At 41.2% G+C, this 20,212-nt stretch overlaps 1 protein-coding gene across 1 annotated transcript; it reads left to right on the plus strand.

The window, feature by feature from the left end:
• Positions 1-5,226: 5,226 nt before the first annotated feature.
• LOC117542235 (dynein heavy chain 12, axonemal-like) lies at positions 5,227-17,808 on the plus strand. The gene is given in 14 exon segments (XM_034209800.1): positions 5,227-5,350; positions 5,897-6,055; positions 7,049-7,074; positions 7,426-7,560; positions 7,637-7,789; positions 9,690-9,935; positions 10,473-10,644; positions 11,216-11,321; positions 11,601-11,784; positions 12,592-12,716; positions 13,011-13,139; positions 14,506-14,659; positions 17,631-17,701; positions 17,704-17,808. Coding segments are annotated over 13 exon segments (1,740 nt in total). The 5' UTR covers positions 5,227-5,350; positions 5,897-5,921.
• Positions 17,809-20,212: the final 2,404 nt, after the last annotated feature.

Raw genomic sequence — 20,212 nt, forward strand, 5'->3', positions numbered from 1 at the left:
TTATTTTTTGTGTGGTCATTTAACCAGTTAAGCCCCATGCCCCCGGTACCAAGGGCATGACGCAACATCTTGCAAGAAAAAGCATCTGAGGGCTTCTTAACATTTAATAAACTATGAATGTGTCATACCCACTTAACGGGAAGAAACTCAGCTTTCAGACAATATTAACCATTTTTAGCAAAACGAAACAAAGGGGTAATAACAAAGGCTCTGAATTAGCCCTAAGCGAAAAGAACTCACATTAAAATATCCTTATTACTTATCGTATCTGCACAAACAAGATATCGATTAGCAAGCTGAGATTCCACAGGGAAACAAACACATTCTTACCTTAGCTGTTGTTCTTATCAAAAGTAGTATTCAATGGCATCAACACGATAAAAACGCTGCTGAAGGTTAATCCAATGTGTCTGTCGCTTTGAAACGATTACTGATGATCCATTTTCATATTTACTAGTTTGAGCCTAGGTTTCAGTTTTCAGAGCGTAACATAGCTTTCGACTGCGTGGGCATAGCTCTCACTCCTCAAAGGTAACGCGTGTGTATGTGGAACTTCCCCTTCAATTCTATTGGCTCTAACGGTTCAAAAGAGGTGTCAATCATCAAAATCGACCAATTTGCAGAGAAACGGCAAATATACCCAAATGACCCCAAAGGTGTTTTTCTTCTTCTTTCTAAACCTCTCTTAAAAAGCTCAAATTTCACTTGTTTTGCATCAATCTTGATACAGGGTACTTATTGTACTTGTTATATGTTATAGTTTGGATCCCTAAAGCTTTTAGTATTATCCCATCATTCAAGGGTGGTTCTCACTATAAGTAATGTTTTTTTTCACTATGTTCAATCTGAATTTACTTTAAAAATAAAAAATTCTATATTGATTCTGACTTTTCTACAGCCAACTCACAGGTTTATCATTGCTTTGAGAAAAAAGATTATTAACTTACGCCTTTTAGAAGTGAAGAAATAGTCATTTGTTCTGGGAATGTCATTTTCGAGCCTGAGGCCTGGAAAACAGGCTCGGGCATTAACTGGTTAATGATATGTCACATGCATGACAATTATTCCAAATGCTCACAGATTGAACTGAAACGGCCCAAATGGGTTGTTGCGTTTTGAGAAAGCAATTATTAAAAGATAATCTGATTTATAGGCATTAGTGGTTAAATTAGTTTTAATGTCATGCAGACATTTGTCTTCATTACATGTTGGATGCTTTTATCCAAAGTGACTTACATACTCAGTACTGTGGGCAATCCCCACAGGTGCACTTTGGGGTGCAGGGTCTCAGGGACACAACGACATGCTGACTGCAGTGGGGTTTGAACCTGAACCTAACATTTTTGCAAAACGGACCCTTTGCATTGCAGTCATTTCAACATGTTACAGTAGGAAAGCAAAGGTGAATTTAATAACATTGAATATGTACATTTTATATTTGCATTAAAATAGCTTACTGTACACTAAACAAAACAGTCTCCATTTTACTGCCGTTCCTACTAAACATTAGTACAATGTCGAAGAACTTTTTTTTTTGTGGGTTTTGCTCGTACACAAATGTTTTTAAAATTGCATTAGACTTCTGGTATAAAGTATTGAATGTTCAATACATGTTGGGGGAAAATAATGGCCTCCTGAAAGAGGATCTGTTTTTGTATGGATTGAAAAGATGCAGTTTTCTTCCAAGCATTTATACACTAATACAAATAGGAGTGTGGGAGAAGGGCTGCTGGTCAAACCACTGACACCACGTCTTTCTTTGTAGGAGCTCTGTGCAAAAATGTAGTTTGAAACATTTAATACACTTACATTTGCTACACATGTATCATCTGCAATGAATTTGTATGTTTTCAAACAACATTTTATTTGGTCCAACCTTTAGCGAAGAGAATACATTTGATAATGACCACAAAGGCAGTATAGAATAGATTTTTCCTAAAAGTTGGGGCATTTTAACGGCGAATCCAATCATCTGAAAGGTGGTTGGCAGATGACTTGTGTCAGTCTGTATTTGCAGCCCTACTGATGTGTTCTGTTAATAGGACACTGCAGTGGAATTGTCATCTTTTTGTTCTGATATCACCATGAAACATCCCCTGTTAGTATTTGCATTTAGACAATACATTATATTAAGCATTACACATTTCTCAAATGTCATGTTTGAATATCTAAATGAGACATTATCAAATAATTAATTGCCTAATGTTTTTTGAAGGCTTTATTTCATCAATCAATCAATGTTTATTTATATAGCCCAATATCACAAATGTTACATTTGTCTCAGTGGTCTTCACAGTTTGTACAGAATATCAGTATGACAATACGACACCCTCTGTCCTTAGACCCTCACATCGTACAAGGAAAAACTTCCAGAGAAAACCCACAGTTTAAAGGGAAACATGGGAGAAACCTCAGGGAGAGCAACAGAGGAGGGATCCCTCTCCCAGGACGGACAGACGTGCAATAGATGCCGTGTGTAAATTGAAAAGATAATACATTTTACAGCATATAGACCGAATGTTAGGAAATGCATGTGTCTATAGTAAGAAGATGAATCCACGAGGATGTCAACAATCCTGTGGGAGCCATCAGGGAAGTAGTGTGATGAGTCAGGCAGGACCGCAGAGACAGGTTCAGCCACGACTCGAAGTCCAGGACTCAGATCCAGTGCTCAGGATAGAGGATCCAGGACACACGACCACAGCAACAGGATTAGCCTCGACTCAGGATCCCGGCGTAGATATAGACACAAAAAAGAGATTTGGGGGAAACTGGGTTAATCGGAACATGAGAGTACAGAAAGACGGAAGGAAGAAGTAAGGTGTCCCCCCGACAGTCTGAGCCTATAACAGCAAAACTAACGTGTCTACGTACATGCACTCCCTTAGGATAGGTTGAGGGAAAAGAGTAGCAAGTAAGAAACAGAGGTGGAGAGGCACACGCAGGGAGAAAGGTCCCCACTGGAACCTGAATTGGAATTGGTGAGAGGTAGGAGTAGGTCTGTGGCTACGTTCCACACTCCCCGGCTGGGATAGGCCTCTCTGCAACCTGTTACCCTCTTAGAACCTCGAGAGGCCAGAGAGGGGAAAGGTTTTGGATAAAGTTTTAAATATAAGATCTAAGTTTTTAGGATTTAAGTGAAAGAGAAAGAACTAAAATGTATAGGTGAAGGTATTTCCTCAAGTCTGCAAGAAGACATGTCATGGAAGCTAAATAACAAAAAAGACCAGTGCATGAAAATCCTTTTGCCTGTGCTGTTTTTCTTAAAGGCATATGAAAGATGAATTCACTGCACAGTTAAAGGCAGCCATAGCGTGTCACTGAGTGTGTGCTGAGTGTGTGCTCACTGCACAAAACTATCTGCAGGAGGTAAATATAGTAAGAGCCTGAGGTATCAGATCTCTCTGACCCCCTCAGGCAGAGTGCTGCAGCTAGCTGAAACAAAGAGATCTAAAGGTAATGAATTTATTTATTTCCCTGCAGAATAATTGTTATATTTTATATACAGTGGGGCAAAAAAGTATTTAGTCAGCCACCAATTGTGCAAGTTCTCCCACTTAAAAAGATGAGAGAGGCCTGTAATTTTCTTCCTAGGTATACCTCAACTATGAGAGACAGAATGAGAAAAAATAATCCAGAAAATCACATTGTCTGATTTTTAACGAATTGATTTGCAAATTATGGTGGAAAATAAGTATTTGGTCAATAACAAAAGTTCATCTCAATACTTTGTTATATACTCTTTGTTGACAATGACAGAGGTCAAACGTTTTCTGTAAGTCTTCACAAGGTTTTCACACACTGTTGCTGGTATTTTGGCCCATTCCTCCATGCAGATCTCCTCTAGAGCAGTGATGTTTTGGGGCTGTTGCTGGGCAACACGGACTTTCAACTCCCTCCAAAGATTTTCTATGGGGTTGAGATCTGGAGACTGGCTAGGCCACTCCAGGACCTTGAAATGCTTCTTACGAAGCCACTCCTTCGTTGCCCGGGCGGTGTGTTTGGGATCATTGTCATGCTGAAAGACCCAGCCACGTTTCATCTTCAATGCCCTTGCTGATGGAAGGAGGCTGTCACTCAAAATCTCACGATACATGGCCCCATTCATTCTTTTCTTTACACAGATCAGTCGTCCTGGTCCCTTTGCAGAAAAACAGCCCCAAAGCATGATGTTTCCACCCCCATGTTTCACAGTAGGTATGGTGTTCTTTGGATGCAACTCCGCATTCTTTCTCCTCCAAATACGTCTAGTTGAGTTTTTACCAAAAAGTTCTATTTTGGTTTCATCTGACCATATGACATTCTCCCAATCCTCTTCTGGATCATCTAAATGCTCTCTAGCAAACTTCAGACGGGCCTGGACATGTACTGGCTTAAGCAGGGGGACACGTCTGGCACTGCAGGATTTGAGTCCCTGGCGGCGTAGTGTGTTACTGATGGTAGCCTTTGTTACTTTGGTCCCAGCTCTCTGCAGGTCATTGACTAGGTCCCCCCGTGTGGTTCTGGGATTTTTGCTCACCGTTCTTGTGATCATTTTGACCCCACGGGGTGAGATCTTGCGTGGAGCCCCAGATCGAGGGAGATTATCAGTGGTCTTGTATGTCTTCCATTTTCTAATAATTACTCCCACAGTTGATTTCTTCACACCAAGCTGCTTACCTATTGCAGATTCAGTCTTCCCAGCCTGGTGCAGGTCTACAATTTTGTTTCTGGTGTCCTTTGACAGCTCTTTGGTCTTGGCCATAGTGGAGTTTGGAGTGTGACTGTTTGAGGTTGTGGACAGGTGTCTTTTATACTGATAACGAGTTCAAACAAGTGCCATTAATACAGTTAACGAGTGGAGGACAGAGGAGGCTCTTAAAGAAGAAGTTACAGGTCTGTGAGAGCCAGACATCTTGTTTGTTTGTAGGTGATCAAATACTTATTTTACAGAGGAATTTACCAATTAATTCATTAAAAATCCTACAATGTGATTTCCTGGATTCTTTCCCCCCATTCTGTCTCTCATAGTTGAAGTGTACCTAGGATGAAAATTACAGGCCTCTCATCTTTTTAAGTGGGAGAACTTGCACAATTGGTGGCTGACTAAATACTTTTTTGCCCCACTGTATATATCTTTTGATACAAGTGCATTCATCTGTGTTTGAACCATGTATTTGCAGGCAGCTCTCCATTCTTTAATCTCAGTGTTGAACTTGGATTCATTAACAGGTCGTGTGCAGACACTCAGCTCTTATTTCACTCACTCCTCCTCCGTCCTCAACAACATCACATTATTTTTGAAAAAACTGCTGGAAGTCCACAGACGATTAGAGGGAACCAAAACAACGACCCAACAGCAAACCAAAAGGTAAAGACATCCAGAGACGATCCTCAGTGTCTTAAATATACAGTATATACAGGCTATGGTCAGTGCTTAAGGGACTCATGTAGACAAACAGACATCCCAGTACTCCATCTGGTTACTAATCTGTACAGTATTTGTGAATTGCAACTACAGTTTGCTTAGAATTTGGTACGGTTAGTGCTACATTATATAATTACAGACATACCAAAAGTACACTAGACAGAGTGGACAATATAAACATTGAGATGAGGTATGCAGAATATACAGTACATTCACAACATTGAAGATGGAAAACATCCATTAAAGTTACACAGTTGGAGTTAAACAAGGGATATCGCATTTAGACCATAAGCATACCTGAACACACCACATTTAACATGCTTTTTAAGTTGTGCGCTGATTTGGCTTTCCAGGGACTAGTTTAAACATTTTCAAATAACACATTTAAATAGTAGTTTTCATCCAACCTGGCACTTAAATCTCAGAATCAGAATCAATTGGCAAAGTATGATCAGTGAAATATTAACAAGATGCTCCTTTTTTTAAAAGAGCAAGGAGCCTGTTTGTGGTCGTTATGGAGTATGTAAGTTATGAGGATGATGAAGATGATGAAGATGCAGCGACTCCGTACATGATTGAACAAAGTCTGCTGGAGAGCAACAAACAGAAGGAAACACAGCGAGGTTCCACAACAGCAGACAGCTAAAGGTCAGTTCAAAACAAATAAAGCTCACAAATGTTTCTCTGAGGCTTGGTTTTATTTTGTGAAATTCCTCCTGCGTGATAGAAATTCTGCTCAGTCCTCTGTTACTGTCCAGCCCTCCAACACTATATACTGTATCAACTAGTGTGAGTAAATATACGGTTTTCACTCAATCAAATGTATTTAAAGGTGTAAAAGAAAAGAGGCCGGAGCTAGGAAAAGTAGTTGTTTTTATCAAACATGAAACATGGGAAAAAATTTAAATTGAGGTATTTAAGAATTCCTTAAAGATGCCCTTATGCTCATCTTCAAGTTCATATTTGTATGTAGAGTCTCTACTGGGACATGTCTCCATGCTTTAATGTTCAAAAAGCTCTTTATTTGTCGCATATTGCCTGTGCTGCAGCACCTCTTTTCACCCTCTGTCTGAAACCAGAGCCCAGTCTGCTCTGATTGGTTAGCTGTCTGACTCTGTTGAGATTGGTCAAACGCTATATGTCCCGCCCCTTAGCCTATCATGTACAATGTGTTGGAGCGCTAGAAGCGCAAGTGTTACCTGGTAAGTTTCAGGCAGGGGGGAGTGTGTGGGAGAGAAACTCCCTCTGGGGGGAACACAGGGGTTTTAGCCTTTGCAGACCATTTACATGCACACAAACCTATAGAACACTACAGGAGAGGGAGAACCCCCCGAAAACACAATAGGCCCCTTTCAAGTCCTACTGGAAGGCATTCGTATAGAAAAGCATTAGTTTTGATCACATTTTATTAATTTAACAACAGTATTATTTGTATTGATGCATTCATTTTTGTTTTTGACTTGCAGCCTTGGGGCTCATCAGATTTGATACTTTAAACTGAGTGTCCCTGACTTATTTGAACCTATTTTTTCAGTAAAATCAGATCAGAAGACTTTTCCTGTACAGTTTCACAAAACTTTGATTATTGAAATTTGTCAGCGATTTTCTTTTTGCAGCTCTGAGCCTGAGTGCGATCCTGAGCCTGATCCTCACTGCTATAAGACAAGGTGAGGCTTGAATAAGAGTGAACAATAGGAATTGTTATTCCATGTACTAATGGCAGGTGTTGGTCTAAAGGTGAGCAGACAATAACAAGTGAATACATAGCTTGCACACTGCAGCCTCTATGTCCAAATATAGTATATATTGCAACAATGAATGTCAATCAGCAGTATTTAACAATAATATCATAAATGTAGATTTAATTAACTGTGTTGTTTGTTGCAGAATCTCATAAAAAGCAGCCTTGATATGTTCTGAGTTGTTAATCAATTGCTTCAGAAGTTTCCCCCACAGTTTAAAGCCCATATATGAAAAAGGGACAGACGACTATCTATTTCCTATCACTATACCTTCAGGTAACGAGAAGCTCTTGAAGGGTCTCAGTGTCCGGCAGAGAGACAGGTTTTCACAGACAGACAGCCGAGGATGGACTCCTCTCCACGAAGCTGCCGCTCAGAGGAACCAAAACATCCTGGAGCTCACATTCAAAGGTTTTTATATTTGGTTCACAATAACAGAAAACCCTGATAATGAAACAAAGGTTAATCGGAGCACCCTGTCCTGCAGTTTCAGGCTCTGTGGACAGTCGCTCTCTGCGGGGACAGACTCCTCTGCTCCTGGCAGCAGAGGGAGGCCTGATAGAAAACGCCTCCTTCCTCCTCCAGCACGGAGCCAAGCCGGACATTCAGGACTGTGACCTGGACTCCCCGCTGCTCGTAGGTAGGCTGACCGCAAAAACTCTTAAACATTCAAAGGCTTTACTGTTAGAACTTCTACACAATGAAAATGTAAAATCCCAGGCTCCTCCAACAATAATCATATTAAGATATAAAGATAATTCAAATTGTGCAACAGAAACACATCTTTAACATTTGAACGAAATGTTTTTTGTTTTAAATGATGTGTATATGCTACAGTATTTCTCAATACTTTTGTTAATTTTAAATTGAAAGAAACTTCACATTCGCCAACTGTGTAGCCAAATATTGTAAATATCCAAAATCCACAGAGTTTAAATATAATGAAATAAATAATTGCTAGTGATTCGTTAACTTAAAATCATAAATAAAAAGTTAAAATAATTCAAAGAGAAACTGGAATGAAAATAGACTGAATAGATCCAAATAGTTCTCAATTATTTATCAGTCAAAATGGTTGAATAATTATTTGTTTTTGTTTCATGTCACTAAACCTCATGAAGTAACTATTACTGTCCAATAAATATAATGTAAATAAAAAAAGTTAGATACTTTCATCTTAATTGAAAATTAAAATTGGAAAGCCCAGCATCGCCTGTACTTCATCCGGAAGCTCAAGCGAGCCGGAGCATCACCCCCCATCATGCTGTCTTTTTACCGAGGCGCCACTGAGAGCATCCTCAGCAGCTGTATCACGCTGTGGTTTGGAAGCTGCACCGCCTCCAACCGCAAGAGCCTGCAGCGCATAGTGAACTCTGCCCAGAGGATCCTCGCTGCCTCGCTCCCATCACAGGACATATATAACACTCAGCATTGCGGGTGACTCCACCCACCCCTCCAACAGCCTCTTCAGCCTGCTGCCTTCAGAGAGAAGGTTACGCAGCCTCCGCTCGAGCTCCACCAGGCTGAGGAACAGCTTCCTCTACCAGGCGGTCAGGATGCTGAAATCTTTTCCCTCCCTCCCTCTCTCCCCCTCTCTGACATCTCTCCCCTGAACTCTCCACCCTGCCTCCCACCTTTCCCCCCTGCCCCAAATGGTCCTGGACTTTAACCCCCACACACACACAAACACACACACAAACACACACACACACACACACACAAACACACACACACACACACACACACACACACACACACACACACATACCATGTATACATCACTTCAGGGGACATTACATTGACTTACATGCATTTCCTGGAGACGTATCCTAACCTTAACCATAACCAACACATGCCTAACCCTAACCCTTACCCTTAACCTTACCCTAAACCTAACCCTAATCCTAAACCTAACCAAGTCTTCACCCTAAAATGAATGATTCCCCTCATGGGGACCTCCAATTTGTCCCCATAAGGGAAGCCAGTCCCCACACGTGACTATGTAAACAGATTTAGGTCCCCACAAGTATAGTAATGCTAGACACCACACACACACACACACACACACACACACCCACACCCACACACACACACACACACACACACAACCTTCCCTCATCCAACACCAGTCACTTTTCTGCCCATCTCCGCTGCTACTGCACTGAAACTGTACTTTGAACATTTTAAATATATTATTAACATTTTAAATTGTATACCCCGTTTATCTAGGCCCTTTTTGGTTTGTTTTATGCATATATGTCACACTGTGGGACTGCGGGAAACGGTATCTCGAGATTTCTGGATGTATAACACATGTAGTCATTTTGACAATAAAGCTGACTTTGACTTTGAATTGTAGTGGAGTAGAAAGTAGCATGAAGACAAAATACTGAAATAAAGCTAACAGTACCTGAAATGTGTGCAATTGTACAGTATTGTTGTAAATGTACTTAATTACTTTCATAAGGAGGATACAAAACACGTTATTTAAGCTCATTGAAAAAATAAAACACACATAAATCAGCCGTGTCTTTGTGCAGCGATCCGCTCGGGCCGTGCTGACCTGGTGCAGCTGCTGCTCCTTCAGGGCTCCAGCGTGGACAAGGAGGGTCTGCACGGCCGCTGCCCGCTCCACGAGGCCTCTCGGCTGGGTAACGTGGAGCTGGTGACCCTGCTCCTGGAGGCGGGGGCGCGGCCGGACCCCCGCAGCCACTACGGGCTCACTCCACTGGCTCTGGCCGCTCAGAACGCACACCTGGAGGTGATGGAGAATCTGCTGAGGAGAGGTGAGGGAGCAGCATCACTCTATATTCATATCCAAACTTCCAATATCCAGATTAGAGTTTGAGCAATTTTGATTGATTGATTTATTCATTGATTTTATTTATGGATTATCAGGAAAAGAAACATAAGTGTCCAAAGTATAACATGCTACACTAAACACTTATTTCCCACATGTTTAAAGGATAAAAGTCAAAGAAAACACAACAAAGCACCAACATAACAAATTAAACAGTCCTGAAATCCGAAATGTAAAATATCAGTATGACACAAATGTTGTGTAATTGTATTAATTATATATATTTAATATTCTAATGCTATTTGAAATCATATTTAGTTTTCATATAGAGACTTCTTCTTCGATACAGTATTGTATCGTATCTTATATTACAATACAATACACATACAATACAATATCGTATATTGTATTGTATGTGTAAATGCAGTTGATTTGATTTTGAGGTGGACATAGATGAAGTAGGTATTTTACAAATTATCTTTCATTTTTTGTGCTTAATTCCCTTTTGATTTCTGTCCTGCAGGGGCGGATGTCCTGTCCCAGGCGCAGGACGAGGCCTCCATCCTGTATGAGGCGTCTGCTTCTGGAGACCCGGCAGTCATCAGTCTGCTGCTGGAGTACGGCGCTGACGCCAACGTGGCCGAAAACATGGGACACATGCCGATCCACCGTACCGCACACAGAGGACACCTGCAGTAAATGTTACTCCATCATATTACAAGAGGACATGTTGTCCGGTTTTTCTGCAAGTATGTAAAACCTCTAACATCAGATCAATTAAATGAAGCTTAGCGCAAGTTCAATTAGGAAGACCAATACCCCCTGGTGTTACACGTCATTTCAATACCCTCTCCTCTCCCAATAAGTGATCAGGGACGTTACTCCCCAGCTAGCCAATCATCGCACCCGCTAACCCCTTTAAATCTGCTCTTCTCTCTCTGTCAGTTGTCATTTCAGGTGTCAACGCACAACCCTCCTCCACCCCTTCGCCTCCGTCTCCTAATACAGGGCCAAGCTAAAACCTTCTCCCTTCAGAACCGGACCGAACTACTTATCACCACCACCAGTGTCTAGACCCCGGGGGGTTCATCGGAGCGGTTTTCCCCTCCCGAATGATCATCCTGCAAACCGGGGCCTAATCGCCAAACATCAGTTCATTCATTTGTTGTAATCTGTCAATCACCATTCTCTCATATCATGTGTCCCGGTAATAAACATGTATTTCATACATCACGTCTCTCCTGATTGAAATTGTTTGTGTGTCAGGGTTTTAAATCTGCTGATTCCAGTCACTTCTAAGGGGGAAGTCGACGACAGCGGGCTAAATCCTTTACACTCTGCTGCTGCAGGAGGACATGCACACTGCATCAAGGTTTGTGTGTGTGTGTGTGTGTGTGTGTGTGTGTGTGTGTGTGTGTGTGTGTGTGTGTGTGTGTGTGTGTGTGTGTGTGTGTGTGTGTGTGTGTGTGTGTGTGTGTGTGTGTGTGTGTGTGTGTGTGTGTGTGTGTGTGTGTGTGTGTGTGTGTGTGTGTGTGTGTGTGTGTGTTCTCATGGGCATGGTGTTGAAATATGACTTAAATAAAATGGCTTACTAGTAAACTGTAGTGTTTTACATACACCTGTATTGCTGTTCTTCGCAAACTCCCATCAGGCCTTGCTGGATGCGGGGTTTGACCCCAACGACATGCTCCATCCCTGGGCTCAGCGTAGCTATGACGACGGGAGGAAGTCGGCACTTTTCTTCACGGTCTTGAATAATGACGTGCCGTCAGCCAAACTGCTGCTGGAGGCCGGCGCCATGGCCAACCAAGACCCAATCAAATGTCTGCAGGTTGTGTGTGTGTGTGTGTGTGTGTGTGTGTGTGTGTGTGTGTGTGTGTGTGTGTGTGTGTGTGTGTGTCTGTCTGTCTGTCTGTCTGTATGTCTGTCTGTCTGATCATCTGAGAGCTGCAGGACTTTTTTTTTTTTTGCCCAGTAGGAAAATCTCAACATATCAACCTGTTTATTGATTGTTAAAGTATAAATGCAATTGCCAGAAGTTAAACGTTAATGTGAGGCTATAATTAAACTACACTTCACGTCTACTCCACTAAAATTCCAACATATCATTTAATTGTTGCTTGTTTACAACTTTAACAAAAGAAACGTTACCTGTGAAGGTAAAATAGAGAGTAAATGATTTTCCGTGTTCCACATAATGACGTTTAAATAACCTCCGAAGTCGCATTTAGCAACTTGCAAGCAACCTCCCTTTTTAAAGACATCTACGAAGCTTCCTAGAGATCGTTTTTCAGGCATCTAACCAAAATAACATGAAATTTGATGAAACCAGAAGTGCTAAAATGCTAACTAATTTCTTCCTGATTTTAGGACTCATTCTCGCAGCACTGAATCATATCAAGATAGTTTAATATGCACACTAACAGAACAGCTTTAATGGATTTTTTACATACTGAAACTTTTGTAAGTCTTGTATTCACAGTGAGGTTGCCAGGTTTGGTGCCATTGTAATGATCATATCTGGCACCCAAAGCTACAACCGGATTCGATGCACAGTATTGGGGATTAATATAATGTTGTTCGTCAAAAGGTTGTCCCACCAGTGATGCCAATGTTGGTTGATTGTTTTGTCTTTACGGTTTCGTTGCGCGTGGGCAACTATGAGTTGATCAACCTGTTGCTGAGGTATGGAGCCAACGTCAACTGTTACTGCAAAGTAAACACAACTCACTTCCCCTCAGCGCTGCAGTATGCCCTCAAAGACGAGGTAATCTGTCACTCCTACATTTAAAAAACTTAAATATTGACTTTAATTAAATGTATTATATCAATACATTTCACATAACTGTATTAGGTAAGTTGAAAGCAATACTATAACGTTGAATCTAATATTTAGTATTTCAACTTAAAAGTATTGCTTTCGACTCACCTGATACAGTTATGAAGACATTATTGACATAATACATTTAATTAAAGTCACAATTCAGTTTTGTCAGTGTTGATTTTTAGTCAAATATTTTATAAAATGTAAGTTCACACATGTTGCTGTTTTGTGTGTCAGGTGGTGCTCAGGATGCCGTGTAACTACGGTTATGATGTAGCCCGCTGCTTTGACTGTCCCTATGGTAACAGCTCCCACATCCCTGATGACTACGAGGGATGGACTGACACTGTTATCAAAGATACCATGGTGACGGACTTCATCATTACCGGAGGCGTGTGGGGTAGTGGGTTGTCCGTAGGTGTTCGGTTCAGGGGGTCACAGGTTCAAACCCCACTGCAGTCAGCATGTCGTTCACCCCAAATTGCTCCTGTGGGGATTGTCCACAGTATTGAGTATGTAAGTCGCTTTGGATAAAAGCGTCTAACATGTCATGTAATGTAATATAATGACTGTCTGTCATACGCAGCATCGACATTACTAGGAACCAGGGGCGTCGCCTGGACCTGAAAACATTCGGGGCTTAGCCCACAGTGGCGGCGGCCGCAGCGCTACAGTGGAATTTTCTACTGCAACACTCCCCACACGCACACACAGTACACCCACAACTGTTACAATGAAGGCTCGATAATCAGCTCACGGCATATAGGCAGGGGTAAAGTGCTATTTTTTATGAGTGGGGGGCGGACCTCACCTCCTCTTCGGGGGTCCGGGGGGATGCTCCTCCGGGAAGATTTGTTTTTAAATATTGAAGTTAAAAGCATCAATCTCTGGTTATTGTCATTAGTCCCGCCAACATGTTCTGGGCGTCAGAGCCTCTGAAGTCAGACTCTTCTTTCTCTTTGTAGTGTCTCTTTGCACCGTTAAAAGCTCTCCGGAGCACTTACATTGACTTCCTAAACTCTTCCACATCTCCACCTCTGTGCTTTCAGCTTGTCATGGACCTTGCCATTTTACCAGGGCTTCTGCTTCCGGATTCTAATTTACATAAATGTGGCAATTTGCACAATTAGCATAATTGTGTTAATTCAAATGAATGGCATTATAGCCAAGTAAACAATAGTTGAAAAATTACTTGGCTGATTTGGACAATTTAGGAGTGATTTTGAGGGCTATTGAGAATGCTTAATCTATTTAGGACATTTTCAGGATAAAAAATGGCAATATTAACCAGAAGGTATTCTCCGTGGGCTGATTGTGACTACTATGATTAGTGTTGCAACCATTGGATACAGAGAGCACAGGATGAACATTATTATCTCTACTGTGAACAATTTTTGTCTAAAATAAATAGGCAAACTTTCCAACCAAAATGATCGAGAGGCCCCTAAATCTTTAAAATCAACCCAAAATTCCCTAGTACAGAGAATAGATACAGATTAAATACAGATTGGGATGCCAATCTAATCTTGACCATCGAGAGTTTAGAAAGATGAAAACTTTAAAAAGAAAACCATAAGAGAAAAATATCCTGCCTACACCAACTTTAAGTTGCATACTGGATCTGTCTGTCTACTCTTTCAATCTGATTTCCTTTCTAAAGTGTAAAGGATCGTCTAAAGTGGCTGAAGATCATTCAGGCGTAAACCGACGTGTAAAACTCTTCTTGTTTCAGTTCTGCGAGGTGATCACCGTCTCCTGGCTGAAGCACCTCTCAGGTCAGGTGGTGCTCGTCCTGTTGGATTACCTGGATCATGTGACCTTGTGCTCCAAGCTGAAGGCAGCAGTGATGGAGCAGCAGCAGTGGCCGGACATCTGCAGGCTGCAAGGTAAATTCAAATACTGTCCCTAAGTGAATTTGCTTCGCACAGAGCACAAAGGAATATCAACAACAAAATCAACACCCATTTATTACAGCACATTGCTTAAAATAACTTCAAAATATCATCCACAAAACACCATTTGGGAAATAAATAGGTGCACAAAGGTAAATCAGGTGCACGTTTACAAAGAGGCTGAATAATAATAATAGAATAGAATAGAATAGAATTCCTTTATTGTCATCGCACCAGGTACAACGAAATTTAAAAAAGCAATCCTCGCAGTGCATTTCCACATAAAACGAATAAATATATCTATATAAACATATACACACATAAACATATGCTCACACATCCATACCAACATGCATACATGCCCGCACATTATTTAAATACAGTTTACAATATAAAAATACAGGGATGATATTTGGCATCTCTGATGTCGATCAGTTAATAAATTAATAAAACTATTAAAAAGTAGTGCAGTTGCAAGTTGTAACTGTGTGTGTGCTAGTTCAGTGTTTGACAGTGTTCAGTTCTCGTATGGCTCTGGGGTAGAAACTGTTTTTCAGTCGGTTTGTCCTTGATTGAATTGACCTGTAGCGTCTACCGGAGGGCAGAAGAGCAAACAGGAAGTGTCCAGGGTGTGAAGAGTCTGCAATTATTTTGCCTGCTCTGTTGAGGCAACGTTGGCTGAAGAGTTCCTCCAGAGAAGGCAGTGAGCAGCCTTCTGGGCTGTGTTGATGACCCTCTGAAGGGCTTTCCTGTCCTTTTCTGAGCAGCTGGCACACCACGTGGTTAGGCAATATGCCAGCACACTCTCTATGGAGCAGCGGTAGAAAGACACCAGGAGCTTCTCCTCCAGGTTGTTTTTCCTGAGGATCCTCAGGAAGTGGAGTCGCTGCTGGACCTTTTTCACAGATGTTGTGGTGTTGATAGACCAGGATAGATCTTCAGAAATGTGTGTGCCGAGGAACCTGAAGGCAGGAACCCTTTCCACACAGTTGCCATTGATGTACAGTGGATCTGGTGTTGTGCTGTTTTTCCTGAAGTCTATAATGAGTTATTTTGTTTTTATGGAGTTCAGAACAAGGTTATTATCTGAACACCACACTGCCAGTCTCTGGATTTCATCCCTGTGGGCTGACTCATCTCCTCTTGTGATCAGTCCAACCACGGTTGTGTCGTCCGCGAACTTGACGATGGTGTTGGTGGGGTGAGTGGGGGCACAGTCATAGGTGTACAGGGAGTAGAGCATGGGGCTCAGCACACAGCCTTGTGGTGAACCGGTGCTGAGTGTGAGGGTGGAGGAGAGGTGAGGGCCTATTCTCACTGTATGGGGGCGGTTAGTTAGGAAGTCCTTAATCCATTGGCAGATGTTTGGGGAGAATCCTAGGTCAGATAGCTTGGAAACCAATCTTCCCGGGATGACTGTATTAAAGGCAGAGCTGTAATCAACAAAGAGCATCCTCACATAGCTCCCCTGGTGCTTGTTAGGCACCTAAACACAGCTCTTTAACCTGTTAAGCGGCTACAGGCTTTTTATTCACAAAGCTGTGTCTCAGGGCTTCTTAACATTTAACAATCTATTAATGTGTCATACCCACTTAACGGGAAGAATCTCAGCTAACTAACGATATGAACCATTTACGAAACACAAGGGTAATACCAAGCCTCTGAATTAGCACAGAACTCACGGTAGAAATATTTTATTACTTATCAGATCTGCACAAACAAGATATCAGATTAAAGCTGGGATTCCACTGATTCTGTAAGTATCATCACTGTGCGACCGAAACTCAGGGCAGCGAAGGTGAAACCAGACAACACATAACTTAGCTTTACAGGGCCAAAATGGCAAATACGTCTTGAGTTGTGTTCAATGGCATTAAAACGATAAAAACGCTGCTGAAGGTTAATCCAATGTCTCTGTGTCACTTTGAAATGATTACTGATAATCCATCATAACATTTATGGCAATAACCCTAGTTTTCAGTTTTCAGAGTGTAACGTAGCTTTCAGTTTGGGCAAACTGCGTGTGCATCACTCTCACTCCTCAATGGTAATGTTTAGATGGATTTAGGATTTTGGCTCTAACGGTTAAAAAGAGGTGTCAATCATCAAAATCGACCGAGGGGGGCCAGAGATATGGCAAATACACCCAAATGACCCCTCTCTCTAAAAAGGTCAAATATCACTTGTTTTGCATCAATCTTGATACAGGGTACTTATTATATGTTATAGTTTGGATTCCTAAAACTTTTAGTACTATCCCATCATTCAAGGGTGGTTTTCACTATAAGTAATGTTTTTTTTTTGGACAGACACTAATTTACATGTTCTTACTATGTTCAATCTGAATTTACTTTAAAAATAAAAACATCTATATTGATTCTGACTTTTCTACATCCAACTCACAGGTGTAACCTTGCTTTGAGAAAAAAGATTATTAATTAACCCCTTTTAGAAGTGAAGATATAGTCATTTGTTCTGGGAATGTCATTTTCGAGCCTGAGACCTGAAAAACAGGTTCAGGGCTTAACAGGTTAACTGTCTATGTATACGCACCAATACACCCAATGTTTGTTACCTGTACAGATTATTTTTATTTTATAATCATTTTTATAAAAATAAATAATATTTATAATTTTTTTCAATAATTGCTCTTTTTTTGTGTTCATTTTTTCAATATTTATTTATTTCCTGTACACAACTTGCTTTGTTTCTGCTTTATCAATATTTATTTCCTTTTCCATTTATATTTTCTATTATTTCATTTTAGAATAATTGTAGTAATATTTATTTTCAATATATATTTCATATTTATATGTATTACACAAAAGCAGTCCTTGTATGTGAAAACCTGTTTGGCAAACACCATATTTGACTGACTAAAACGTCATTACTCCCTGCAAACAAGAATAAAACAATCTTCATTAATATTTCTCAATGCTCTCCTTCTACTCCTCTTCCTCTCCAGAAAGCGCCCGCTGTCTGCAGCACCTCTGCCGGCTGCAGGTGCGTAGTTGTCTCGGGCGCCTTCGCCTCCAGGGTCGCTGGTCTTCATGAGCTTCCTGCCGGTGCCGGAGCACCTGAAGGACTACATCCTGTACCGGGAGTACGACCTGTACGGCAAACAGAGCAGCATGCCCGGCTGACCAGCGAATACACTTTTTTATCTCATAAAACAATTGGCAGGAAATAAATAACAGTAAAACATCTAAAGGTTCTCAATATATAGGTTTTTATTACACGGCTAACTTGAATACTCGATTCTGATTGGTCAATTTGGACATTTCAGAGGATGTTAATAATACTCCATAATACACCGCGGCTAAGCAAAATAAAGACCGTTGCTAAGGAAGATCAAGCGAGAGAAGGAAAGAGTTTAAAAGACAGAGCGTTGGACGTGAGAGAAATCCACAGAAGAAGACAGACAGGAAGTAAACAAGTAAACACTAACAGACACATGGCATGGGCTCTCAGTGTTTAAAGACTGGTTTATGGAAAATAAACTGTGACCAGACTTACAGTAAACATTGATCAGTGGTTTGGTCATTTTAAATTACGTTGCTGTTGCAGTTCCAGCCGTTAATAATAATAATAATAATAATAATAATAATAATAATAATAATAATGGGTTTCATTTATAAAGCACTTCATATTGACTTCAAATCCCAAAGTGCTACAAGCAGTGAGCATGAACAGTATACAAACATTACACAACACGGTAGAATTAATAAAAAGCAATAAAAAACAAAACAATAAAAATAAAATAAAAGGGTGGTAATAAATAAAAGGTCTAGGCAAAGGCTCTAATGAATAGATGGGTTTTGAGGCCTTTTTTAAAAGCCTCCACGGTCTGTGGCGCTCTCATGTGGTCAGGGCTATGGGTCAGGGAGAGCGTTCCACAGTCTGGGAGCAGCCGAGCAGAAGGCCCGGTCTCCCATAGTCAGTGCTTGAATTGGAATGAAAAAGGTGCCAGTACTCTAAAATCAGCAACTTTTTCAAGTCAATTTTATATATACAGCCCACAAACAAGAATTTGGCTACTATAATGCTGGTGGGTTTGTCTCTTTACTACTGTATATTTTAGAAAGGTTCACTGTACTTAACATTTTTTATGATAGGCAGCGGATATGGCTAAAGCTCAGTAAGGTCAATATTAACTGAAAATATAGCAATCAAAGTCTAGATCTTCTGCTGAAGACACATGAAGCAGAGACCTTTCAGGTGAGAGCCCCTCTGGTGGTGTTCAACATTAATGACAAGGAAACAAAGCTCTGGTCAGAAGCATTTTTTATAAAAAGCTTTAACAAAATTAAGTATTTCTGTACATTTTGAATGCAATCTAACTTTCCAACTCAGAAAACGAAAAACGAAAAAGTGCCAAAAGTCTTCTCACATGGCTGAGCTGCTTTGCAATATACTTCACCACTGAAGAATACAAATATGTATAAAGTAAACTATGATGCAATCTAACTTTCCAACTCAGAAAAATGATAAAGAGCATGAACAAAGAACATGTAAAAACAAATGCAACATTTGCACAATCTAAAATGAGAAACTGTAACTGCAAGTAACAAAGTCTGAGCCATGGTAAAGAGTTACATTGAACACCAAGCTGATCAGATAACTCCCTGGTTGGTCTGAAGTCCTTCTATCTCCAGGATCTGTACAAATCGGCACATTATGCCAAAAGTCTTCTCACTGGGTGAGCTGCTTTGCAATATACTTCACATTGTTAGAAAAGGCTCCAGAAGGCCTTGGGGACATCAGTATCAGGGGCTGGAGCTGGACAGGCTCTTTCATCAGCACTTCTCCTTCCCTTTGCCAGCCAGGACCTCACATACTGTTCCGGATTGAACTGTCCTAGTGATGGTCCATTACATTTAATGAAAACCAGGCTGGACAGTCGGCTGACAGAGAGAGCATTCCTTTTTGCAGTAAGGATATCGTTCATGCAGCTGAATGCCCGCTCACACTCACTAGTGGAGACAGCGATGGTTCGGACTGCTTTCAGTAGAGGCTCCATGGCAGCAGGTGTACGGGATGCCCTGGTTTCCTTGTATTCGCGAAAGCCCTGAACAGTCTCTCTTCTGTCCACTTTCAGCACTTCGCACAAACGTAGCACCTCTACGTCCCCATACTGTACGTCTAACTCCTCTTCAGGCCAACTTCCAGGATGGATAACTTTCATGTCCTGGATTAGCTGATTGTCCCGGGCCTCCCGGCCATGTAATGGGATTTCTCTTGTGCTGACATGAGAGGATGTTGTGGAAGTCATTCTGTGTCTCAGATTCTCTACCATACTGCGGAAAAACTGACCTGCATGAATCTGTACAAGCCTGCCATTCTCACGCAGGGCAACACCCTTGAAGGACTTCTCAGCTAGAGCTGTATGAACTGTAGTCATGTGTGGGCCAGGCATGGTGACCATGGATTCAAAAACTCGTATTTCTCGAGTTAAGAGCCTATCTGCTGTAGGCAGTGTCATCTCTCTTTTTTGGAGTTGCCGAGAGAGGTCGCTGAGCTCTGTGAGCGCATCGTACATCAGTCCCA

This window comes from Gymnodraco acuticeps, unplaced genomic scaffold (assembly GCF_902827175.1).
Source record: "Gymnodraco acuticeps unplaced genomic scaffold, fGymAcu1.1, whole genome shotgun sequence".
NCBI lineage: Eukaryota > Metazoa > Chordata > Actinopteri > Perciformes > Bathydraconidae > Gymnodraco > Gymnodraco acuticeps.